The sequence below is a fragment of the Hyaloscypha bicolor genome, assembly GCF_002865645.1.
Source record: "Hyaloscypha bicolor E unplaced genomic scaffold K444scaffold_19, whole genome shotgun sequence".
Classification (NCBI taxonomy): domain Eukaryota; kingdom Fungi; phylum Ascomycota; class Leotiomycetes; order Helotiales; family Hyaloscyphaceae; genus Hyaloscypha; species Hyaloscypha bicolor.
In genome coordinates this window covers 146,126-168,877 of record NW_020194521.1, presented here as the reverse complement: position 1 = coordinate 168,877, position 22,752 = coordinate 146,126, and the positions used below count along the sequence as shown (strand labels likewise).

At 44.4% G+C, this 22,752-nt stretch overlaps 5 protein-coding genes across 5 annotated transcripts; 2 read left to right on the top strand and 3 right to left on the bottom strand.

Annotated features, from left to right (window-relative positions):
- Nucleotides 1–6,448: 6,448 nt before the first annotated feature.
- K444DRAFT_608917 (uncharacterized protein) lies at nt 6,449–7,168 on the bottom strand. The gene has a single exon (XM_024879472.1). The coding sequence runs from the start codon at nt 7,094–7,096 to the stop codon at nt 6,557–6,559; it is 540 nt and encodes a 179-aa protein (XP_024741463.1). The 5' UTR covers nt 7,097–7,168; the 3' UTR covers nt 6,449–6,556.
- Nucleotides 7,169–9,668: 2,500 nt separating this feature from the next.
- K444DRAFT_520778 (uncharacterized protein) lies at nt 9,669–10,856 on the top strand (the record flags this gene model as incomplete). Its single annotated transcript, XM_024874072.1, has 4 exons — nt 9,669–9,830; nt 9,878–10,075; nt 10,209–10,488; nt 10,540–10,856. The coding sequence occupies 4 exons, from the start codon at nt 9,669–9,671 to the stop codon at nt 10,854–10,856; spliced, it is 957 nt and encodes a 318-aa protein (XP_024741462.1).
- Nucleotides 10,857–11,092: 236 nt separating this feature from the next.
- K444DRAFT_625807 (uncharacterized protein) lies at nt 11,093–11,737 on the bottom strand (the record flags this gene model as incomplete). The annotated part of the gene is made up of 1 exon (XM_024882571.1): nt 11,093–11,737. The coding sequence occupies one exon, from the start codon at nt 11,735–11,737 to the stop codon at nt 11,093–11,095; it is 645 nt and encodes a 214-aa protein (XP_024741461.1).
- Nucleotides 11,738–14,696: 2,959 nt separating this feature from the next.
- Nucleotides 14,697–16,242, bottom strand: K444DRAFT_554835 (Clavaminate synthase-like protein). The gene is made up of 2 exons (XM_024876671.1): nt 15,817–16,242; nt 14,697–15,674 (listed from the first exon to the last, which is right to left on the bottom strand). Exons 1-2 carry the CDS (start codon nt 16,110–16,112, stop codon nt 14,870–14,872), a joined length of 1,101 nt encoding a protein of 366 aa, XP_024741460.1. The 5' UTR covers nt 16,113–16,242; the 3' UTR covers nt 14,697–14,869.
- Nucleotides 16,243–17,944: 1,702 nt separating this feature from the next.
- Nucleotides 17,945–20,413, top strand: K444DRAFT_608912 (potassium ion channel Yvc1). The gene is made up of 4 exons (XM_024879471.1): nt 17,945–18,283; nt 18,361–18,738; nt 18,785–19,401; nt 19,455–20,413. Exons 1-4 carry the CDS (start codon nt 18,072–18,074, stop codon nt 20,327–20,329), a joined length of 2,082 nt encoding a protein of 693 aa, XP_024741459.1. The 5' UTR covers nt 17,945–18,071; the 3' UTR covers nt 20,330–20,413.
- The last annotated feature ends 2,339 nt before the right edge of the window (nt 20,414–22,752 follow it).

Below are 22,752 nucleotides of genomic sequence, written 5' to 3'. Positions count from 1 at the left end.
CGCGAAAATAAAATATACGAGTAATATATGAAAGTATATAAGTCTATAATATAAATCGCGATACCCTCACTGAAAAGTGGCAGTGTTAAGGATATTTAGGGTACTTTAGGGGGTGACGGCAATAGCGATAGCGACGTTAATGGGGACATTAATGGCCTAATAATTCCCGTTGACTAATTGGCCAGCTTAATGCAGCGGGTGAGAGGGTAGATCAGATTTACTGATAACACAGCAGGGTAGATCAGATTTTAGGCCCGCCGCCAGTGCCTTAGCGAGGACAGGCTGTAGAAGTATCCACGGCCAACCGCCCACCCCTTTTCACCACAACAACGGCATAAAACCGAAATTTTGAGTAGATATTTGTAATCAGCGACCCTGGTATAGTAATTAAGGAAGTTTCTAACATTTCCTAGTACTTTAAAAAAAAAATTACAAAATTTTGGTGTTCTACCTCTAGCGAGGCTCTAGAGAGGGATTTGATAGCGGGGCAAAAATAACAAAATCACTACCTTATGAGCAATTCTAGCCGCATTACTAGTTTGAAATAAAAACATAGCTGTTGGGATATCGAAAATACTATAAAGTATCAATACATAATAGGATTTGTAATTATAGTGAAGGTATAATTAAAAATCGATTTTTTGGGGTGGGCAGTTGAGGCGTATGGGCAGTTGGCCCTGGATACTGCTCCGTGCACACCTTCCCTCTCAATACAACATCCTCTCCCCAATTATCTTCCCCGACCCAAAGTGAACGACAAGTGGTGACGCGCGCCGCGCACGCTGACGCCCTGAAACCAAGAAAAGGGAAAAGGGGGCTGAAAATAGGGAGGTAATAAAAGGGGTTCGAAAGAAATGGTTAGGTGGGGAAAATGGTTTTGGCCTGAGATATGCAGGGTAAACAAGGTTATGAGTGGAGTTGAAACCATGGGTGCCTCAGGCCACCAGAAAACCCTGTACATATTCCTGGAGGCACACCTCACCAATTCTACATCATCATCTTCCCGAACCTTTTCTGGGGTGGGGAACCCCGCATTTTGGCCCCCCTGAGCGGACTGCCTTTACGGCTATACTCCCGAGCAACACGGTGAGACAAACAAATTATATCAAGAGCACCACCAACGCCCTGACATACATTCTAGAAGTGTTCACTGGCCAACCGCCCAAACTACTCAACCGCCCAAAATCGCTACCTTCAAAAAATCATAATTCAATACCCACATAATATTTTACTACCAAATCAATTGTTTTCTGAAGCTTTTTTAGCCCCTCAATATGCCTGTAAAGAAAAATCACTATGCCGAATTTCCTGACGATCCCAACGAGCTCTCTGAGAGCGTGCGATTACAGATGGCCCATAACGATTATCTCGAGCACAATACTAGCAAGAAGACTAAATCCATTCGAAAATGCGCGAGAAAGCATGGAATTACATACGAAACCCTTTGAGATCGAATTAATGGAGCGAAACCAAAGGAATAAGATATAGCGGCAAGATAGCGGTTATCAGGGAGGCAAGAGGCGGTCATTTAGCGTCATATTCGAAAATTGGAAGTATGGGGCTGGCCCCTAATGGTTTATTAGGTTCAAAAGATAGTAATTGAGTTACTAAAGGCATAAGGAGAAGATCTAGAAGAGAACCCTCTTGGAACGAATTAGTATCGAGGATTCCTGAACCGCTATCCCAATCTCAAATCTCGAATCATACCACCCCTTAATAAAGATCGAATTATTATAGAGGATCCAGAGCAAATTGCGAGATATTTTGAGCTCTTTCGCATAAAGAAAGCATAATATAATATATATAATAATGACGTTTATAATATAGACGAGAAAGGGATAATAATAGGGATACTAGCCAAAGTACGGGTCATTTGCTCTAGGAAGACCAAAGCTCCCAAGATTATATAATAAGGCAGTCGAGAATAGGTTTCGTTAATTGAGTATATATCTTTAGATAGACGAGTTCTTAGTCTATATGTTATTTTTAAAGCCAAGGTTCTCTTTAAGGATTGGATTAAGGTATTGCCTACCGGGCATATTTGTGCCTCTGAGAAGGGTTAGACAGATAATAAGCTTTGCATTAAGTAGTTTAAAGAGGTATTTGAACTAGAGATATTAAAATCAAAGAAGGGAAAGTATAGAATACTTCTTTTTAATAGCCATGGTTCTTATATAATACCAGAAGTAGTGAGGTTTTATGAAGAGAAGAAGATAATTCTCCTTTGCCTCCCAGCCTATTTAACCCATATCCTTTAATCATATAATATAGGAGTCTTTGGGCCCCTAGTATACTTATATCGCATATATCTTACGAAAAAGACTCGTTAGGGTATAGGATATTCCATTAATAAGCTCAAATTCCTAGAGATATTATAATTAGTACGAGCAGACGCCCTTAACTACTATAATATTACTTCCTCTTAGAGAAAGTGTGGCCTTTTTCTATTTAATCCCGAAATCGTTATTAGTATACTATCTATAGTGATTTTGCAAAGAGAAGAAGACATATAAAAGGCTCTTATGCTCCCTCCTCCTCCTATTCCTCGTCCTCTTGCTTTATCTAGTCGACTAACTATATCTGGTAATCTAGCTCCTTTAATTATTATAACTCTAGAGAACGTTACTAATATTAAAGCTATTCTCAAAGTTAACGAAGAAATTAATAGTAAGCTTAATAGAGTTCTTGCCTGTTAATTAATAATTCAAGCCTCCCAAATTAATATATAAAGGCATTTCCAAGATCTTTAGCTCGTAGTTCAAAAGCTTGCAAATTCAGCTACTATAGTAATTACTAAGACTACCCTCTCTCAAGTAGTTAATAAAGAGCTAATTAATATAGCTAATAAGTACAAGAACCGGAAAAAGGTATTGAAAAAGGATAAAGACAAGATTATAGATATAAGGGTAATAAATATTGAATTAATAGAAAAGGCACTTGAAGCAAAGGTAATTAAGGAAAAGGAGATAGAGGAGAAGCTTATAAAGGAAAAGAAACTAAAGGCTTTATATAAATCGTGGAAGGCGCTTTATAACCATACCCTTAATGATTTTCGAAAATAGGGCCCTAATTTACTTCAAGAAGTTAACGATTTTAATACTCTTATGGTTCGATTATTAAAGCCACTAAAGCCATTAAAAGCTTTAAGAATACCAAAAGCTAGCAAGATAAAAGCTCCTCCCAAAAGCCCTCCGATTATATATATGCTTCCAGAAATCGATTTTCCTAATATCCCTTAACTACTAATAAAGCCTCAATTAACTATACTTCTCCCTTCTACCTAATTAACTATCCCTTTACCTTCAAAATGACGATCTCCCAAGAAAACTACAAGGCAGAGAACAAAGAGAATAAAGGAGCTAGTTAACGAGGTAATTGAGCCTCTAGAAATCATTACTACTAGAGGAAGAAGGAGTAAAAGGAGGCTATTTCACAATAAGGTTCTTATAAAGGCTCTGGCTAATCAGAAAGAGGTATAAGGTTTACTATATAATAGCGAATTCGATTAATATTTGAGCTTTTATAATCGAAAAATCAAATAGTACCTAAATTATAATTAAATATTTAAGTAATATAAGCGATTCTTTATTCCAAGAATTAGGTACTTAAATTTAGGCTTATTACCCCACTAAACGCAAGTCACTAATTCTTACCCCAAAGAAAATTTAATAAGAAATATTATTATAATAATGCAAAAAACCTTCTAATATACTCTCTTATATTAAGCTATATATTACTAAAGAATTTAGAACATTATATAAGATATTTAATTAATTATATAGAAATTAGTAAGGAATAGAGATGGCGGGATAAAAATTAGTACAAAAATACCAAAAATGCCACTAAATTAATAATTTTAGTAATACCATATAATTTTAAAGTAATATATAGCCATTAGGGGATTGAGAATACTATAAAGTATTAGTATTTAATAGGAATTAAAATTTTATTAAGGCGTTAATTAAATATTAAGATTTTAATTTTTAGGCAGTTGAGTAGTTTGGGCGGTTGGCCAGTGAAACCTTCTAAGTGATCTTCTCTCCGCGAAGTCACCGTGATTCTCGGTAGAAATTATGGAGGAGCCCGGCTTCCTGACGTGTTTAATAGTGGTAAGTTGATGAAGCCAATGGACTCGGCGGACTGGGCTGCGAAGCAGCGTTTAAAGGCACCAGCTCATCAGCTGTTCCTGAAGACATTGGAACCCGTGATGAAAACCTACCGAGGAATCTCTGCGTACCGCAACATTATGCTGCTAGTCGGAAAACGTCCTGCCAAGGCATAGTTTGACATCAATAGCACCTGATGCTTCCTTACCAGTTTGGCCATTGCCTGTCAAGGCATCCATTGGTTTCCTGAAGTAATCTTACATCACTGTCTCAACCTCGATGCAGAATTTTCACTTCGACTTGAGAGTTCCTTCATATATTAAACGCGGGGTATTGACTCAGAAATATGCCCCTCTTCTCATTACTGCTTTGACTCTGTAATTGGTATGGAGAGTCTGCTTATGTTCAGCCATACAGCAGCCCAGCATCAAAACTGCCCCATTACAAGAATGTGTGCCGAAAAAGGAGCGTTTAAGGCGAGAATATCAATTCCACGCGCATTTAGAGACACGTCCGTCCAACCCCAACCGCCATAGGGTTTGCAGATGACCTAGCTCTTAGGCAAAGATTCCAGGTCTCTGAAAGTCATCAATGAATTGCTCGCGTATCCTCACCGCGTCTGCCTCGTTTTTTTGCGCTGTAGATAAATATTACTAGTGATATATACCCAACATATTGAATAATGTTCTTGCGCTGTTCTGGAGTGGGCGGGCCTTCGGTAACATTGAGCTCAAACTCCCGCCGGCGAGGGTGAGCTTGATACGGGTGACCACTGGCTTGGTCCTCAGTGGCATGCTCGCTCGCGGCTGCGGGAGCCTACTTGAGGATAATATACATGGGCAGCGAAGCTAGTGAGCCCGCCTGGTAGAAGATCGTGATTATGTTGGGATATTTATACTGTTTCATAATGTTTGCAGGTTACCAGTGGAATTCCCAAAAACACATAATACCAAAGCTCCTGATCTGAAGCACTTACCAATGGGGACATCGTGATTTGGTTGATGTTTTGCAGCTCATGATTGGGGAGCCGAGGTTGAAGCTGCGTGGACAATGTTTCGGATTGGTCCAAGTGACTTTGCCATTAGAAAACACTTTGCCTAATCAATATCTCCCTAACCGCGTTCACAGATGTGTGTCCATAATTCCCCAAACCCCTTAACTACAGACCGAACTGCTCAAGACGTTTCTTTCCACAAGGTTCGTTGTCGAGTTCTTATATCATTGGCCTTTTCCTTCGCAATCTGCTTGATGTTATCATATTTGCTCTCGTCTCTGAATTCGTCAGTTAGCTCAGTGGGTTTCGGTATAGCATCTTGCAATTCTCTCTGCAGTTCTCACATCCGGGCATACAATGGTCTTCTGCGTCGATTGCTTCAAGTGCGGATGAAATCCGTGCTGGGAGAGCCATATCCATCTGTTGTCGATCTTCAGCAATGCGCTCCAACTCATTCCTTCAAATTCTCGAATTTTTGTTGCTCAACATCGATTGCTGGCTTTACCGTACTGCGATTGCATCTAACGCAATTCATTGCCATACTAGTCATAATTTTCGAGCAATTCGTGGAGTCATTATTAACAAGAATGTATCCTGATACGACTCAAATAGAGAAATTGGGGATATGGCCGGTATCCTCTGCCTACTCAAGCGTTTTACAACGTCGCCCAACTGATGGCCCGACTCACCGAGGATTCCGCGCTTCGCCAGACGAGCATATATAGCTGCACTTAACAGATTGCCGCTTGGATGTATTTGAGTTGGGGCTCTGGCAATAACTCGGAGGGACTTGGACTGAGCAAGTGAGCAAGTGAGCAATTTTGACAGACGCTGCCCTTCTCTGAACCTAGAAATGTTTCATGTGTTAACATTTTCACAGAAAGGAAGTCGGGGCAGCAGCTATGGTCGAGTGAAACTGCTGTGTTCGTTGTTTAGACGCCGACGGGCACAACTTCCAACAGTGCCAGAAAACTTCCCCCCTATCCGAAAGAAAGTGCGTAAAAACGACTTCGGTGACTAGTTCATGAGAAGGTGAGCACTGCTAGGAGATCTTTACCCGTACTTTCGTTGAATTCATTGGAAAATAACGAACCAAAGTTACCGAATCATCTGGGAATGAGAAGCGAGCACTTGATGGATATTTCCCAATTCCATTCCTTGATCTCTACTACGTCTGTTGAATGGTTAAGGATGAAGTACGGAGAGTGTTATGCGCCTTCCTTTTCAGCCTTCCTATTCAACTTGTACTTTACTGGCTATTCCGATTCTCACTTTCGATTATTTCTTCTTTTGAAACACTTTGTACTTGATATATTTACGGAAGAAAGTGCCAAACAGCCACGATTTCATCAACCTTATAAATTATTAATTTGCTCTTTAAATCGTTTTAGCTGGTAATTTACAGAAGAAGACAGCGCCAAGTGGCGTCTATTTCCATCAACCTCACACTCAACCTCTAAATAGCCTCCGCCTCAGCCTCCAATTTCTCAGTAGGAACATCGGCCTTTACCACAACCCCATCACTAACCTCCTCATACCACTCACTATCCTCCTGGGCCCTAATAAAAACCCTATCCTTCTCGCCCTCTGCGCCCTCCCTCTTATTAATCAGCCTTGTACACTGTACATAAGCGCTAGCCATCCTCTCGCCCTCCTTGCTCAACTTCCCCTTGTACCACTGTCCGTCTGACCTGCCGACCTGGTCGCCAGTGCAGTCATTATTGGTCTTGAAGAAGATCTGGCAGTCCTCCAAGTTAAGCTCATTATACGCTCCTCCGACGGTGAAGATAAAGGAGCGCGTGTCGTTGGGGATGTTGATGCACCATGTCCCGAAGCCAGATTTTAGCCAGTCCCCGGTTTTGTCTTTGCATTCTTGCGATCGGTAGGTGCTTAGTCGCCACTTTTTCTCCCACAATCCGATATCTTGGTAGTAGCAGACGGCATTGGCCAAAGGTAAGGCTATAAATGATAATGATAGAAAGATTGAGGCCTTCATCTTTCCGTTTTCGTTTTCGGTTTGGTTTCCCTTTGTGTGAAATGAATATGTGTTGTAAATCTGACGTCTGAGGCAAGGGTCTCAGTTCTCTGAAAGTTAGAGGACGAGAGAGCTTTGAGGATGAACTTGAGGAAAACGGCTCGGAAATGGAAATCCAGATCTGGTTGATGAGAGAGAAAGGGTTGATGGCCAGGTATTTATACTTATTATCAGACTGTCAGATGAAAATTCCTCCACATCGTCGCCATCTTACACGAGTTGGCGAACCGTTGTATTACTTTTCTTATTGTCTCCACTGTCAAACTATTAGCGGAGAGATTGACGGATAATGGTTAATTTCTTTAAATAGTAGAGGCTGAGTATACCTGTGCATTTTAATGCACTGGAGGGTGTGCACGATATTTGGATTCATGGCCGAATTCCGCGTGACGTAGTGAGCCGGTATCCTTTTGTCATTGGCGATTTGTTGGCGAAGCCAAGCTCTCAGCCGGTTTGCCATGCAAAAGTATTCCTGCAAAGGGAGGAGAGTCACAGTAACTACGCTATAGACAGCTAGATCCACAGATGTGCCAAGCAGCAAGGCGGATCAAAGCTACAAAAAGAGGAAACCCCGTAGTGGAGGATTTTACCTCGGCTGAATGTTCAGTCCGTTTCTAGCAGTCGAATTCCGCCAAGTTATCCTGATCAGTTGAAATATTACGCCTTTGAAAGCACGATCGGTCTCCTATTATCCCTGGCTTACGTCCGGCGCAATAGCCAAGGCTTTTATTGGTCCTATTTATATTCTACCCTGCACCTTTTTAACTTTGTCCGTCGTCGCTTGGGTGACGCTTGCTAACAGCTTGCAGGGGTTTATTGGATCACATGCTATCGAGCCAGGGACACCCAGATAAACTTACTCCGTAATAAAAATAGCCTGCACGATGGCCCGTGCCGCTGTACTGCGGGACGTCACTGTGTAATTCAACCTCATCAAAGTTACCTCCGTATGAATAAAACTGTTGAACGAATGGTCTATGAGTGACCATATTGGTTGAGTTGTGATGTAAGAAGTAAGGTTACAAAGTAGGATATTTGTTGCGAATTTAGGCTAAAAGCGTCACCTGCAACACGCTATAATCGGCTTGAAAAGTACTGAATTAACTGCTGCTCTACAGTGATAGTTAGGCTGTATTTATAGTGCCGTAAGCCCTGTAGCCTCCCGTGTTGTAACCTACAGCATGGGCTACAATGGAGGCTATAGCGTATGCCTACAAGCTTCGATTGGTGCCTATAGGCTCCAGTGCCATCCTACAGGCTACAGTACCGGCTTCAGCGTTGCTGAAGCCTCCGCAGCTTTTATGCCTTAGGCACCTATAAATCCGGCGGTGTTTTGTTGAAATTAGGGGCCTGAGGCCCCTAATAGGCTTAGTAAGCCCTGGAACCGAACGCCATGGGGCTGTGCAATAGCTGGAATACCATGTACGGCTGGAATACCCTGTATAGCTGTAATCGGTTCAGCTGGCATAGGGATTTAGTACATGTGACTTAGGGGGTTCAGGGCTATATATACGGGCTACTTACCACTGTAGAACAGCAGTCAATTCAGTACGTTTTACTTGGTTTACATTGCAAGCACGTGACCCTAGCTATATTGCTTTAGCTAGTTCAACATGTTTGTCAGTCCAAACTTGTCACGTGATCGACAAGGCTGTCCACCCTCTAATAAAACCTAACCAGGGGCCGCATAAGCAGAGAAAATGCAAAGAGTAGAAGCCTGATTTAGATCTGATTCCGAAGCATGAATTTTTTTTTGGAGCTATAAAAGGCTATTCCGAGTAAATATAGCTTTAAGGGCTAGCTATTATTGTTAATAAATCTCTATTTCAATGCCCATTTTGTTATAATATTAAAAGCAGGCTAGTTTTGCTTATAAATAATATAAAGTAAAGAGAGTCTATAATAAGTAAAAGAGAGAGTAGTAATAGAAAGAGCAATAAAAATAAAAAGGAGAAGAGAGTAATATAAAGCAAGGTTTTTTTTTCATTTCTCACATAACTAGTTCTTTTTATAATGTACTATAAGCTAATTACTAGTGTAATGAGAATATAAAACAAGTAGTAATTTAGAGTTAATGGGCTTCCACAGCGTGGGATTACAGCGTACGAGTGAGGCGTGAAATTAGAGAGTGAAGGTTGGTTTATTTCTAAGAACTAAGAAGGAGAGAGGGGTTATACAAGCGGACTGCGGACTGTACGGACGTCCGGAGGTTACATGACAGAACCACGTGACCAGGGGATAAATCCCCACCACACTAGAGGTGGTCTGATCGTACGATAATAGAGAAGAGAAGATGTCGTTGAAGGAGGAAATGGCGCCTACCTCGTTACGGACTGGTCATAGCTGACTAATCCCTGCATGGCATTACACCAAATATGTAATATGTTTCAGACACGGCATCCTCAACCTCATCTAACCACAAGAACCCAGCTTCACTCTCCCCATAGACCCGAACAATCGAACAAAAAGCTAGCCATTCCGAGTCTATCATTACCCTGTCCAACCCGCCAGCACGACCCGTTCATTGTCCAGAATGTCATCGTGTTGTGAGGCACCAAAATCTCCTCAATCTCCATCGAGCGAAGGGGACACTTCTTCTAAATCAGTCCAAAAAGGATCGGGGATTGCATCTTGGATTGGCTCCTTTGCGCCAGTGGTCTCGGCTTTTCTCCACAGTTCATGTTGCTGGCTACCCGTATGAACTCTCACTCTGATCCCAACCTTCGCTCACGTGATTATTAGGCACTCCTCGACCTGACATCCATCGGCTCTGCATCAGCGGCAACCATCAGTAGCCTTCGACCTGTTTTCCTGTCGATAACTGTCCTCATTCTTCTTGACAGTATTCGTCGACAAGGACTCAACCGTCACAATTTGCTTCGAATCTTCGCCTCGGTCTTAGTGTTGTTCATACCCAAAATCCAGGGCTTCTATCAAGAAGTGGTTGCAATTGAAACGCCGAAGCATACTTGTCATTAGATTAGTCTCTGAAGGTACCGAACCCTGATCGTCAGAGATGTTTTGTTCCAGGTTCAGGTGTCCTTTCCCGAGAGCTGTATCCGGATTTCATCAGATAACAAGGACCGCCCACTACGATCGGCATCATCCCTGCATCTTCTTTGGCCACTTCTTACCCTCCGATCGGGAACCATTCTTGCGCCAAAAAAAAACGCACAAGGAGATCGCCTCGGCCCTTTCATACCCATTTTGGAGTTCTCGCCTTCTCTGGAAGAGGGCTGGCATCAACACGCTGCGTTGTGTCGTTGGCTGTACACTTGGTGACCTTTCAATGTTGTGGTTCTTGCAGAGTCAACACCCAAGATTGGGTATCTATACTATCATGGGACTTTCCAGTATGTTGTGGTTTATTTTTTCTCTTGAAAGATCGTTTTGATCTTGGCTAGTAGCGTCAGGGATCGCCTCCTCAATGCCACTCGAGACATTGATGGTACGATATTGCCTCGATAAACTCGGCTGGCGAGCAGCGGTCACTACTGCCGCAGGGATGAGTCTGGTTTCAATCCTGTCAATGGAAGTTATTGAAAATAACGTCGATTATCATTTAATGGGCGGGATGGTGGACTTCGCAGATCCCAAGTTCTGGGTTGCAGCTGCAATCCCTTCCTGTGCTGGATTCCTTGCACCCCTCCTATGTAATTTATGTGTGACTGCCAAAGTATGGTCGAGGACTCGAGCATGCCATTGGCACACGCGGCAGTGAGGGTTCTTGATCCACTATTCCCAACGGTTCAACCGCATGAACCATTCTGGAACCTGGAAGATTGGTTTATCGATTCTCGGGTCTCTGACGTCCGTCTAGAATGCAACTGGTCTACATTTCACAGCCTAAACTTGCCGCCGTTCCAAAATCTTTATAGCTAGCAACACCAATGTTTTCGGGGGCCTCCGCCTGTCCATTCACCTCCCAATCTCCAGCCGGCCTAGTGGCCATCACAATCAAAAACCTCGGCCGGTCTGCCATGAATTCTTTGCCTGCTCCTTGTTCAGTCCCCACTCAATAACATATCCAATCGCAAATCCCGGCTGGGTCAGGAAGTTGATATAAGTAGCAAAAGTATGATGCTGCTTGATAACTCCTTCTGTCCACCAGTTCGTGGATCTCGGGCCCTCGAGGAGATATTCATCAAAGGGTGGTGATTCCTCATCTCTGTTCAATTCTGGGTTCGTTGGGGACGTGTACATCGAATGCTCGACCGAAAAGGCGAATGTTCCGCCTGGTGAAGATTTACGCAATAACTTCCGGGAGGCACTCGGAGGGCTAAGGAGCTGATGACAAGGTTGTATGTAGCTGGTGGATGGCAGCTGGATAGTTTCACGGTTGTAGTGTTCGTATTCAATTGAGGGGTCGAAGGAAAAGTTTTTCGCGCTGGCTAGCCTTTTCTTGAAGATATCGACACCCGTGCGCTGGCTGCTCCTACTTCTCGAGCCCAGCGACAATTCCAGCCTGACCATAGCGTAGGTCGAGGACTTTGCAACCTTGGATGCTGGGAAGAAGGGATCAAAAGGATGGCCATTCTTGTGCTCCTTGGAGACCCAGCATTTGATTTGGTAAGTGCATGAATTCGTTGAAGAAGGCTCCATCGTCGAACTTGTCTTATATTATCATGCTGACTTTCAAGGGTTGGTGACCGCTAGTTTATGTCAAATCAAACACCAATTTGAAAGCCAATTATACTGGCAATATTATGTCCTTTGAATGTGTTTTGCGACTTTCGGATCCAAGACAGCATCCAATTATACTGGGAATAATGTTTCCTTTGGATGTGGGTTCGAGGCTTTGGTTAAAGGTGGGCAGCTCACAATCAAAATTCCCTCTGCTACATAATAACACTCGATTGCAGAATTTCCCTTTGAGTGCACCGATCAGGCCACTTCGTAAAATTTCACCCGCATAGCTTTTTCCCTCGAGCGAATCAACGACCTTTTCATTATATCGTTGCACCGTACAACGTGATACGTTTCTAATTTCGAAGTCTGAAATGGAGGCAATGTCACTTTGAACAAAGTATGTATTAATTTCCGGGAGCGTAATCACCATAGTTGTCTTCTTGATTATCACTATTTCACATCAAACAAAAGCTTTGCCATTTTCTCCTTTCCGAAACCGGGCATAAGTACAACAAAGAACAGCTGCAACAGAATAGCAAAGTTGAAAGGAGTGAATTTACGCAGGCTCGGCAACGATTGCTAAGGCTTCGATTAGTAATCGATTCTGTACACTATCGAATACTATTGAATCGCATTGATTAGTAATCGATTACTGAACGATTATTGCCCCGCACCCCACCAAAGTAAATACGAAAGGGGATCTCAAGAGGTTAAGAACTACCCTCTAGTTCTGCCATTACTATATTTAATAAAACCTTAATATAAGAATATTAAAATTAGTTCTAAAAACTAAGAATATACTAAGATATTCTTATAATAAAGTATAATATATAATAAAATTAATACTTATAAAGCTTATAATAGTATTTTTATAATAAGATTTTATTATATAAGAGAAATTATTAAATAAAGTACTAAGAACTCATATAAGAATACTATAATCTAGTAAATATAATTAGAGATACTATATTAAACCTATAGAGAGACTATAATCAGAATCTCAATATATAAACTATTACGGTTATTACGATATACGGTACTAGTAGGGGTTAGACTAGAGCTAGCGAGGCATCTGGCATCTGAGAGAGGCATCTGTAGTCACCTGATTATTGCACGTGACTCCGAGCTTAAGCTAGCACGTGGGCCCGTGCGTAGCTCGCGATTATTTAGATCCGAGGCTCCTTTGAGATCCTCTTCTCTCTTTAGCTTTGAATCGTCGAAATAGAGACAGTCTAACCACGCCTTCCAGGCCCTAGATCTTGTGCTCGTGGCATGAACTATAAACGAATTAATGAAAGCAAGAGGTAATTTCAGTAATGAATACTAATCCGAAAATAGGAGGTCAGACCGGAAAAAAGCCTTCCAAGCGTACATCACCAAATTACGGGTGATCTATGCATAGCTCAAGCAAGTATACATATCTACGCAGGAAGAAGTGACACAAGCACCTCACGACACCGTTTGGGCCGCAACTCAGAACGCCGATTATGATACGGGCTATATTACAAATAACCTTCCTAACCGGCAAGTGGTTAGAGCTGCGCGTCAATATTAAGAGGCGAGGAACACAGAGGTGAGGATGTCAGAACTACGGTTGCTCATCATCCTCTGGAGGTCTCAGAGGCTCGGGCCATATTGCTCTTTTCCCTTTGTGGCTTAGTGCCGCTTAACGACACACACACACATATCGAAATTTCCTTTTATTGTGTCGGGATTATGATAGTTATCACGTGATTGGCTAATTAATGAGCTGACTAGTGGTAACACTGACTGATTAAGTTCCTTGTAATTATCCATTCCACAGTGCTACATAGCCTGTATATATAGTGATCTTGACCCTAATTCCCATGCTGTGGTTCTGACTAGAAGTCCATGTACGGCTGAACTTCAGCTGTCTACCCCTGTAGTAGAGCCGTACGGGGGTCGTGTTACGAGTCATTCCCAATACATTGTAAAATAGAACAACTTAACACAACTTCTTCTTTTCTCTTTTCTCGATTTTGTGAGCTACAACCTGTAGCCTCAATAGGAGGCACAGGACAGTGCAAATCCTTTCCAAGACGGCGTCAGAACCTTGAGATTTTGAAACAATTTTGGCAGCAATCTAAGGACCAGGCTTCGAGCTCTCGAATAGGTGTTCAGTTCAATATTATAAGGGAGAGGGCAGGAATGTATGAGGCGGCGCTTAAAAACGGAAGAGACACGTAGTCTATTCAAGATATCAAGTCGTCCCCACAAGTGTTTTCAACACCTTACGCCGCACAAGAGCGTTCTTTTCTACTTCGTAGCATTTTATATCCAGCACAAGCCCTGTAAGCCCCGGGTCTGATTCTAGGTCGTGACGCCCGAAGAGCTATCTTATCTGATTTCTTATCCGGTTTCTCTGTCTTAAGATACTTAAGGAAAGTACGCGACTCTGCGTAAAAGTGAAGTGAGCGGGTTAGAAGCGCAAGAATAGAGTTCAACGCGGATATCGCGGATAGGGGTGGTGTGAATCCTGTCGAGCGTGGAGATAATGTTTCTAATTCGTATAATATTAAAACCAAAGCCTATGAGGTGCAGTCCCGAGAGGGTAGAAAGAATATGCATATTCCGATTTGTATCTCTCAAGGGCGATTTGAATATGTCCCTCGTGTGGTTCAGAGCTTCGGAGGTTGCGATGTTCTTCGCGGTATTGTCGATTTATTTGAGGGCTGTGAACAAGGGTTCCTTCTTCTGGTTGACAGCGTCTGTGACGGTCTAGATCATTTGTTCTAAGTCTTTATGCAGATCACCTAAGTGGTGCAGTAGTGCAATTAGTGAGATGAGGACAAGCTCGGTTCACCATCGACTCCACTCAAAACTTGAAGAGACCAATGATGTTACGAAGAACTCCAGGTCTGGGGCGCACATATGCATAGTGACAGACCTCGAGTTCAACGTGCTCAAGGGGGTAAAAATGTTGTTAAAGTTGCTCAACATGTACGACTTCCTATTTGCGCTACTGTAGCAAACTTTCCTTCCAGCGCTCTATTAGGTCCTTTGGAAAACATATTAGATATGAAAGAAAAGGCCAGCGGCGAAGGATCGATGCTTCGCTGCTATTCTATTAAGCTCACAAATCACTCATTCCGCCCTACCAACAATCACTGCTGAGACCTTGTTCTTATCTTCCAATTTAATCTCCCTACCACCCTTGCTGCGCGTATTATCCTGCCCTTTCCTCAAGGCTGCAACTCTGCGCGCTTCCCACTCGCGGGCATTTATCGTGGTATCCTCTTCTCCTTCCTCTAGTTCTGGAATTAAACTGTTTCCCCCAGAAAGTCTCTTCATTGGTGCCTCGCTATATGGCCGTACCAGGTATGCAAGACTATACCTCGTGACTTCGCCCTGTTCGCCCGGAGCAAAAGTCACGCGGTGCATATTGCTCCGCAGAATTCCAGCACTCCACTGGACCATAGTATCGCCGAGACCAACAATCGCACACCCGGGGACAGGTTGAACATAGACCCAACTGCTCTCGTCGCGTGGGTCTGTACCTGGAAGCAGCAGCTGTAGACCGCCGGTGATATTAAAGAGGATGGTAAGTGTCCCAAGGTCTGTGTGGCCTCGTAGGCTAGTGCGCCGATCACCCACTGGCTGCGACGGGTAGCGCAGCATACGGAGTGCCGTGCCTGACGAGAGGCTCATAGGCTGAAGCGAGGCGAGTGTACCTGGGGTGAGACGGAGTTGGGTGTCGAGGTGAGAGCAGATAAGCGAAACAATAGAGTATGCTTGCTCAATGTAAGCCTTGACGCCAGGACGATGAGCCTCGATGCAGGGTGGGTTTGATAATTTGGAGATACCCGTCATATCGTCCTGGCTTATATTATAGAACTCATGGCGGTCAGGCTTATTATCTTCGATTTTACTATCGCCAATGCATTTGTACCTAAACTAGTAAGCAATAGAGTACCAGGTCTTTAGTAAGAGTAGAACAAAAAGAAGTTCTCACAACTATCGGATAAGGTGGGCAGAGCGACCAGGGCGAGCTAAGATGGGAAAGAGTAGTAAATAAGGGGAGGTTCACTTACCCAAATAGTGAGTGTGACGGCCGGTAAGCGTATTGCATCAGCTCGTCAAAGCCTAGGGCGTAGACTTCCTGATTAATGTCAAACATAGTCTCTGCCTTCTCGAGGAATGCTTCGCCCTCAGGACAGCACCTAAAGTCGAGCAGGAAGAAACCTATAGCTCTGCATGCCTCGAACAGAGCATCGGACTCGCCCTCTTCCTGTGCCAGGAGCTTTGCAAAAGACAACCGGGGAAGCTTAACAACTGAAACGTCGCTAGGAAAGGAGGGGTATTTGTCAAAGTAGGCCTGGGTGGGCATTTTCGATAAAATGGAGATGGACCAAACAAAGTGATAGTGATGCCTTGAATAATGTCAAATAGTGGAAATAATCAGATATAGAAAGTAGCTTCCAAGGCTATTGATTTTATCGGCACCACTTAAGAATTCGTAGTGTTCGAAATAATTAAAGAGAAAGAAGAGGGGTAGCTCGACTCAATTTAGGGTTAGATCCTCGTGCAACCCCAGTGTTAGCCTTAGGCATTACCGCTCGTAACTCTCGGGGTTTACGCCTACCTTCTAAATCCTCTGTACTGGCGCGGTCTGGGAACTTATTCATCTCTTTGGAGAGTGAATAGAGATATCCAATCAGCAGAAGGCAGCGCGGACACTGAACAGAAACATAGTCAGAATTCAGGAAGGAGAGAAGTGCTGCGGCTTCCCTTCAGAAGAACTTGTCGATCTCGATGTTCACACAGCGCCGGAGTTGAAGGCTGGGGATTTGATAAATCCGATCGAACCGATGCTGCAGTGCCAGAATTTGGGGAGGGCAGCTTCTCCGCATTAGGACGGAGACTCTTTGCCTTCCATCAGGGAAGGGGTTGTGGGGAGGGGGGACTGGAGCGCTGCGAACGGCGTTGTAGATGCTGAGCTGGTAACGGCTCTCGGGCTAGCAAGCAGGATCTGACTAGTCTATCTATAAGGCATGAGTTAATGTTATACCACGGGAATCTCAGCGCTTCTCGCCCTCCACCTCATTGACCCTGCGCGGCCTTTGCTCAAGTTCGGCTCAGGTCTGCTCAATATCGATTGCGCAACACAATGCTTCTCATCAGAAATCCGGCAACCTTTACATAACGAGAGCCCCCAAAGCCTCCGAGCCGAGCTTGTGGGATGCTTCGAATCTGAGCCTACTGAGCATTTACAACCGCACTGACAGAGAACCTGATGGCCAACTTGGCCTAACGCTGCCTATGAATTGCTATTTTAATACCATTTGTCCCATATGGAAACATTTCCGCCGCAAGTGCCTAATAAGATGGACCTGTCAACTGGATCTTGTTCATCCATGACGCGTTACCCCGATTGTAGTCAGAGAACTCCATCGTAACGTTCAAGAGCTGATCGATATGATGAGGCATAAGTCGAGGATGCTTTTCGTCGCTTGCAGCAATATTCTCTGCCATGAAGATGACGTTTCGGATTTGCCGCCCATTGATCTCAGGCTCTGACCATTGGTCTACCTCGTTCAACAAGTTCATTCTGTGCGCTGGAAGGATCTTCAAGTTGTTGATTAAATCAGTCCAAATTTGGTGGCGATCATCGTGGCTAAGTTCAACGAATCGTGGTGGATAGCTGATACGAGATTCGAATGTTTCATCTATGCAGTCTATCAAGTTTGTAGTAAGTATCAAGATTCCCTTGTAATATTCGAGCTTTCGAATAAATATTTGGCAATGCAAGCGCCAGTCCACCATGTTTGAGTCTTGTGCTTACCTGAAATCCAGGAACGCCGGAGTGTTCTACAGCTTTGGGACTGTTAGGTATCCCAGTGATACAGGTAAGAAAAATAAACATATGATATGGGTTCAGTTCTAATAATTTGTCTGGTAGCCTCTCAACAATGCTGGAATTAATGAAAGGCTTGAGGCGGAGATTTGCGAGCTCGAGGATACGAATCGTACCTCAGCCTAATTATTTGACTATCTTCTTACAGCAGCATACAGCAATCTAGTGAGTGCAGTGAATGATGTCCTAGAGTCTGCTTGTTGTTGATCTACCCCCTCTCTGGGTCGGCTTTTCTCCGGCTCAGCTCTGCCCCTGAACCGGTCCCACCAAAGACCTCTTCACTCCAACATTCGTCAGTGACCTTATTTATCACCAGTTAACGATAGTCTTGTTTTCTTTTCTACACGCATTTCCCACAATATTTTTAATCAAGTGTCATAATATTTCAACAATGGCCATCAAACTCCCCATCGAGCATCGACGTCATTGCACATGGGCCAAGAGTTTGCGAACTTCGCCAAGACACCAAAAATCAAGGTCGAAGTGGAGGGATGCGCCAGGTTGCAGAGCTTGCTCACTCAACCACCACAACTAAGCTTCCCTCTACAGACTCTTGGGGCTGTAGCACAAGGCCAATTACTCTCTGATCGATCCAACAAGGCCAAAATGGTTCAATGGAAGAAGCTGTTCGGTCTGGACGGAAGGTATGTCGATTGAGCTACCCTGCAAACGAGTCTGCAAGCAACGAAGAGAAGAGAGAGAGAACTAACCTCAATCACAGCCGCGACCGCCATCTCTGGCGACAAGAAGCCCGGCGTCTCCTCCCTACATACCACGAAGAAGCGCTTCCCTCCGCTATCCCCGCGCCCGAAGTAACGAAAATCGCACTCAAGCTGCGCTACCTGATCGAAGAATGCGTGCCCTGTGAGCTCGAAGAGTCTAAGATCACACAAAGCCATAGCAGGATAATTACACATAAGGTGGTGAAGGCGGCCAAAGAAGCAGGGAGGAACGAGGGCGGGGAGGACTATAGCGCTTGTGTGGTCTATGCATTGTTGGTTAATAAGAGGTGGTTCAAGATGCAGGCTATGCTTGAGCTGTGGGATGCGGATTTGCATAATATTAGGGCGATTGCTTGTGAGGTTATTGCCAAACACCTGTAGGTTTGGGCAGCAGAGAGACGGGTGTTGGCTGACAATGGACAGGATCGAGGGAGAAGACAACCAAGAATACCTCCTGCAGGAATTGCTCCTCAAGCGCTACTCGATTATAGTCGACGGCGAGCAAACAGCCCCCGCAAATGTTATCGAACGAGCAGTCGATCTGCACGCCCTCCGAGTTACAGGATCATCTGGATATCAAAAATGCGTTAATTATCTTTGGCGGGGATGGCTGGTACAAGATGAAAACGACCCTAGCAATTTCGTCGACTATAAGAAAAAAGATAATACGAGTTATTGGGCACATGTTGATCCGGATCGGATGAGAGCGCCTGTTTACCAGAATGCCACGCAAGTCGTCTTTTCGCTCATCTATTTGGGGTTGTATACCGGGGCCATTAATACGGTCAATCCAACTGGAGATTTGGATATCATTGAGGTCATGCTTTATGTTTTCACCCTCAGCTTTCTTTGCGATGAAGCCAGTAAGTTCTGGAAAGTAGGGCGGTTTTACATTGGTTTCTGGAACGTGTTTAACCTCTTACTCTACGCGCTCCTCACTACGAGCTTGATCACGAGAATTATTGCTCTTGGTCATCCTTTTGAACTGGATCATAGGGGACCGAGGGAGAAGTTCAATGAGCTTTCATACAACTTTCTTGGCAAGCCATCCTATCCCGTGCCACTCTTGGGGAAGTGTGCTAATATTGTGTAGCGTTCTCTGCCCCAATGTTCTGGGTACGCCTTCTTCTCTACTTGGATTCGATCCGCTTTTTTGGAGCAATGCTAGTCGTCCTAAAAGTGATGATGAAAGAATCTCTCATCTTCTTCGCTCTCCTAATCGTAATTATCGTCGGCTTCCTCCAAGCATTCATCGGAATGGACAACGCAGACTCCAACGCCGACGCAACGATCTTCATCCTGCAAGCCATGGCCAACGCCGTCATGCAGTCCCCTGATTTTAGCGGCTTCGATAACTTTGCTCCTCCTTTCGGCATTATTCTCTACTACATTTTTACATTTGTCGTCATGGTTGTGTTACTCAACATCTTGATCGCGCTATATAATTCCGCGTATGAAGATATCACGAATAACGCGATCGACGAGTACATGGCTCTCTTTAGCCAGAAGACAATGCAGTTCGTGCGCGCGCCTGATGAGAATGTATTCATCGCGCCTTTGAATCTCATCGAGATTTTCTGCTTGATAATCCCGTTTGAATGGTGGATGCCTCGACATTACTATGCAAAATTGAATGATTATGTGATGGGTGTTGTTTATTCTCCGCTGTTGATGGTGGCAGCCTGGTTCGAGATGAGAAGCGCCAGGATGGTGAAAAGTAATAGGTGTAGGGGAGAGGAGGATGATGACAGCGTCGAGGAGTGGGAGCAGCTTTCTGGTGAAGTTGATTTCGAGAGGAGTGGCTGGGCGAAGACTGTGGCGAGGGTAAAGCCGAACGTTGAGGAGGACCAAGCGACGATGGAGGTAAGGCAGTTGAAAGGAGAGATCGGAGAGTTGAAGGAGATGTTGAAGCTGTTGCTTGAGCAAGGGGGCGTGAAGCATACGGAGAAGGATGGGGGTGGGGAGTAGGTGAGGCGTGGGGGGAATTAAAAGGGTGACCAATTGAGATTGTAGATATGCTGTATAATGAATCAATCTTGTATAAAATGGCCTCGGCGATGCGTCTTTGCTAGGGAAGTTCAACCCACTCTTGTGGATAATAGATCCAAGTGGACGTCGCCGCCGACTTCTCGGACAAAGGAACTCTCAATCGTCATCCTCATGTCAATCAAACCACCGTTCCATTATCACTAGAACAATAGCCTATCACCAAACATCAAGAAACTATGTTTCTGTACTTCCCTGTTCCTGCTCATCTCGCCTCATAAGCACACCGCACCCGCTCTCACACCTTTGTTGCATGCCGCGCACCCGGCTCCGAAATTTTGTTGCACATCGTCTGGGAGGCCTCCTCTCGTCTGCGTTACGCAACTTAGCCGAACGGCCTCCCATTCGCTGTATTAATGATGGTGGGCTGCTGCCTTGTGCGACTCGTCATCTGTGTGGTGTGATAATAGCGGGGTCCTAGCGAATGAGGGGAGTGGCTTTTGGGCCAATGAGCCGTGAAGTCCTCCCGGTTAGCCGGATATGGAAAGTCTGCGATTGTGAGAAATCGGAGAAATGGGAGGAAGCAGTTTGTTGCAGGTCGGGGGACGTTTCATGTTGGTGTTTTCTTTCGAGTTTGTTTGTGTGGTTGAGTTATGGAATGCCCAGATCATTCCTGGACGTGGCTGGAAATCCTACTTCGAGTCTGAAATGCAAGTGCATGCGGTAGTATTTTCCATCAAAATGATTGCGCATTCGAACACGGGATTCTTGGTACGTTCTTCTTTGTTGTTTGCATCGTCATGGGCAGATATCACGAATTCGGAGACATGTGTGGGTTCAAGATGTCTGTTTGCGGACCTCTTGAACGGCCATCAAATAAAAGCCCCCAGGAACGAGACATTGGGAAGCATTTTGATCATCGAGGACCTCTTTTGCCGTTCAGAAATCTTAGGGAGATCTCTAATAGACTAAATTGCAATCATGGCCGCAAAGAAAAGTGCCCGCCGGAGACTAAAAACTTCCACAGGACAGGATATCTAGCAGGCCATTCCAGAGGTTGTCCAGCATCGCACACCAGATCGAAACAGGAAGCATTCACGACAATGTCAGTGACTACAGTGATACCGAAAGGTTCGCCAGAATGGCAGCACTCATGGCTATGCTTGGCGATGAGATCAACGATTATGGATCTAGGATTCACTGCGAGCTTCAACAACAAATCGATGAGAAGCAGTACCAGGCCGTATCGGACACTATTGATGACCATGTCAAAAGCTTCAAGTGGTACACACCTCCGGTCTCGCTGTCCTTCACGATTTCCTCGGCTGGGACCCCGCTTGCAGCATCTTCTACGACGAGACGGAATCGATTCAGGCAGAGAGCTAATAAAAAGAATTCAGGTTCTTCTTACAGCAAGATGACGAATTCCACGTCCTGACGAGCGACCCCAATGGTCTCCGCGAGTGGTAGTCCTGTAACCGCGAAAAATGGAGTAGGAGAAGAGATAACATCTGGGATCTGAACCGGAGTCTCAACGACTTAGCTTTCCGAATGGATAACGTGAAGTAACAGGAACGACAAATACTGCAATCGTAATTCGAGAGATAGTCAGACTGGACCACATCTCAGCTCGACTGGATCCCCAAATGCGAACGCTTGCAGAAGAAATTCAAAATAATCGCTCGCAAAACTGCGAAGCTTGAAGGCAGGATCTCTCCTTTCAGCGTTGTGAGGGAGTGAAGGCCAGTCAAAGGCTTTGGGTTTAAGATCAAGGCGGCCGATGTCATGGTAGTATGAGCTTGGCTTCACTTGGTGGCTTACAACGATTGGGGCAGACCATCTCCTTTATTGTCTTGACAGATCTAGGGCGTAGTAGGAGCTGCCCCCCAATAGACTGGAATAATGCGAAGTTACGACAAGCATGGCGAAATTGGAGATCACAGATATTAACAATCATATACCGAAAATCGAAATACTAAAGAATATCACAGGAAGCTTGATAAATGGAGGAATGGGGAGAGATGGGCACACCGTACTGGAACAAGCTGCACTTGAAATCGAGAAGAAAATGCAAATGGCTAAAGAGCGGGAACAGCTGCTGGCTGATCTTATCGTATTGCATAAGGAGCAGTGCAGACTTGAATTCGAACTTGTCGAACTTTAGAGCCGGTAGAAGATGCAGAAAGCAATCTCGGACTTGCTTCAGTTAATTGTAATGTTCCACAATTCGGCAGCTTATCTCGGGGTTTCGCGAACAACTTGTACTTCATTCTGGCCTACCATTACTAGTATTAGCATGTTTTCAACTGTTTAGCAAAGGTACAGCGCAGCACCGACTTCATCAAGTTGTGTAGACTCAATCTCCTTGGTTTAGTAGAAGAAAATTATGAGTCTCGTGACATGTA

Bases quoted from the DNA above. Each gene is read 5' to 3' on its own strand.
- K444DRAFT_608917 (XM_024879472.1), bottom strand. From the start codon at position 7,096: ATGAAGGCCTCAATCTTTCTATCATTATCATTTATAGCCTTACCTTTG.
- K444DRAFT_554835 (XM_024876671.1), bottom strand. From the start codon at position 16,112: ATGCCCACCCAGGCCTACTTTGACAAATACCCCTCCTTTCCTAGCGAC. The intron at 15,675-15,816 runs GTAAGTGAACCT...TTACTAGTTTAG, and splicing joins CCGTCACACTCACTATTTGG to GTACAAATGCATTGGCGATA.
- K444DRAFT_608912 (XM_024879471.1), top strand. From the start codon at position 18,072: ATGGGCCAAGAGTTTGCGAACTTCGCCAAGACACCAAAAATCAAGGTC. The intron at 18,284-18,360 runs GTATGTCGATTG...CCTCAATCACAG, and splicing joins CTGTTCGGTCTGGACGGAAG to CCGCGACCGCCATCTCTGGC. The intron at 19,402-19,454 runs GCAAGCCATCCT...AATATTGTGTAG, and splicing joins GCTTTCATACAACTTTCTTG to CGTTCTCTGCCCCAATGTTC.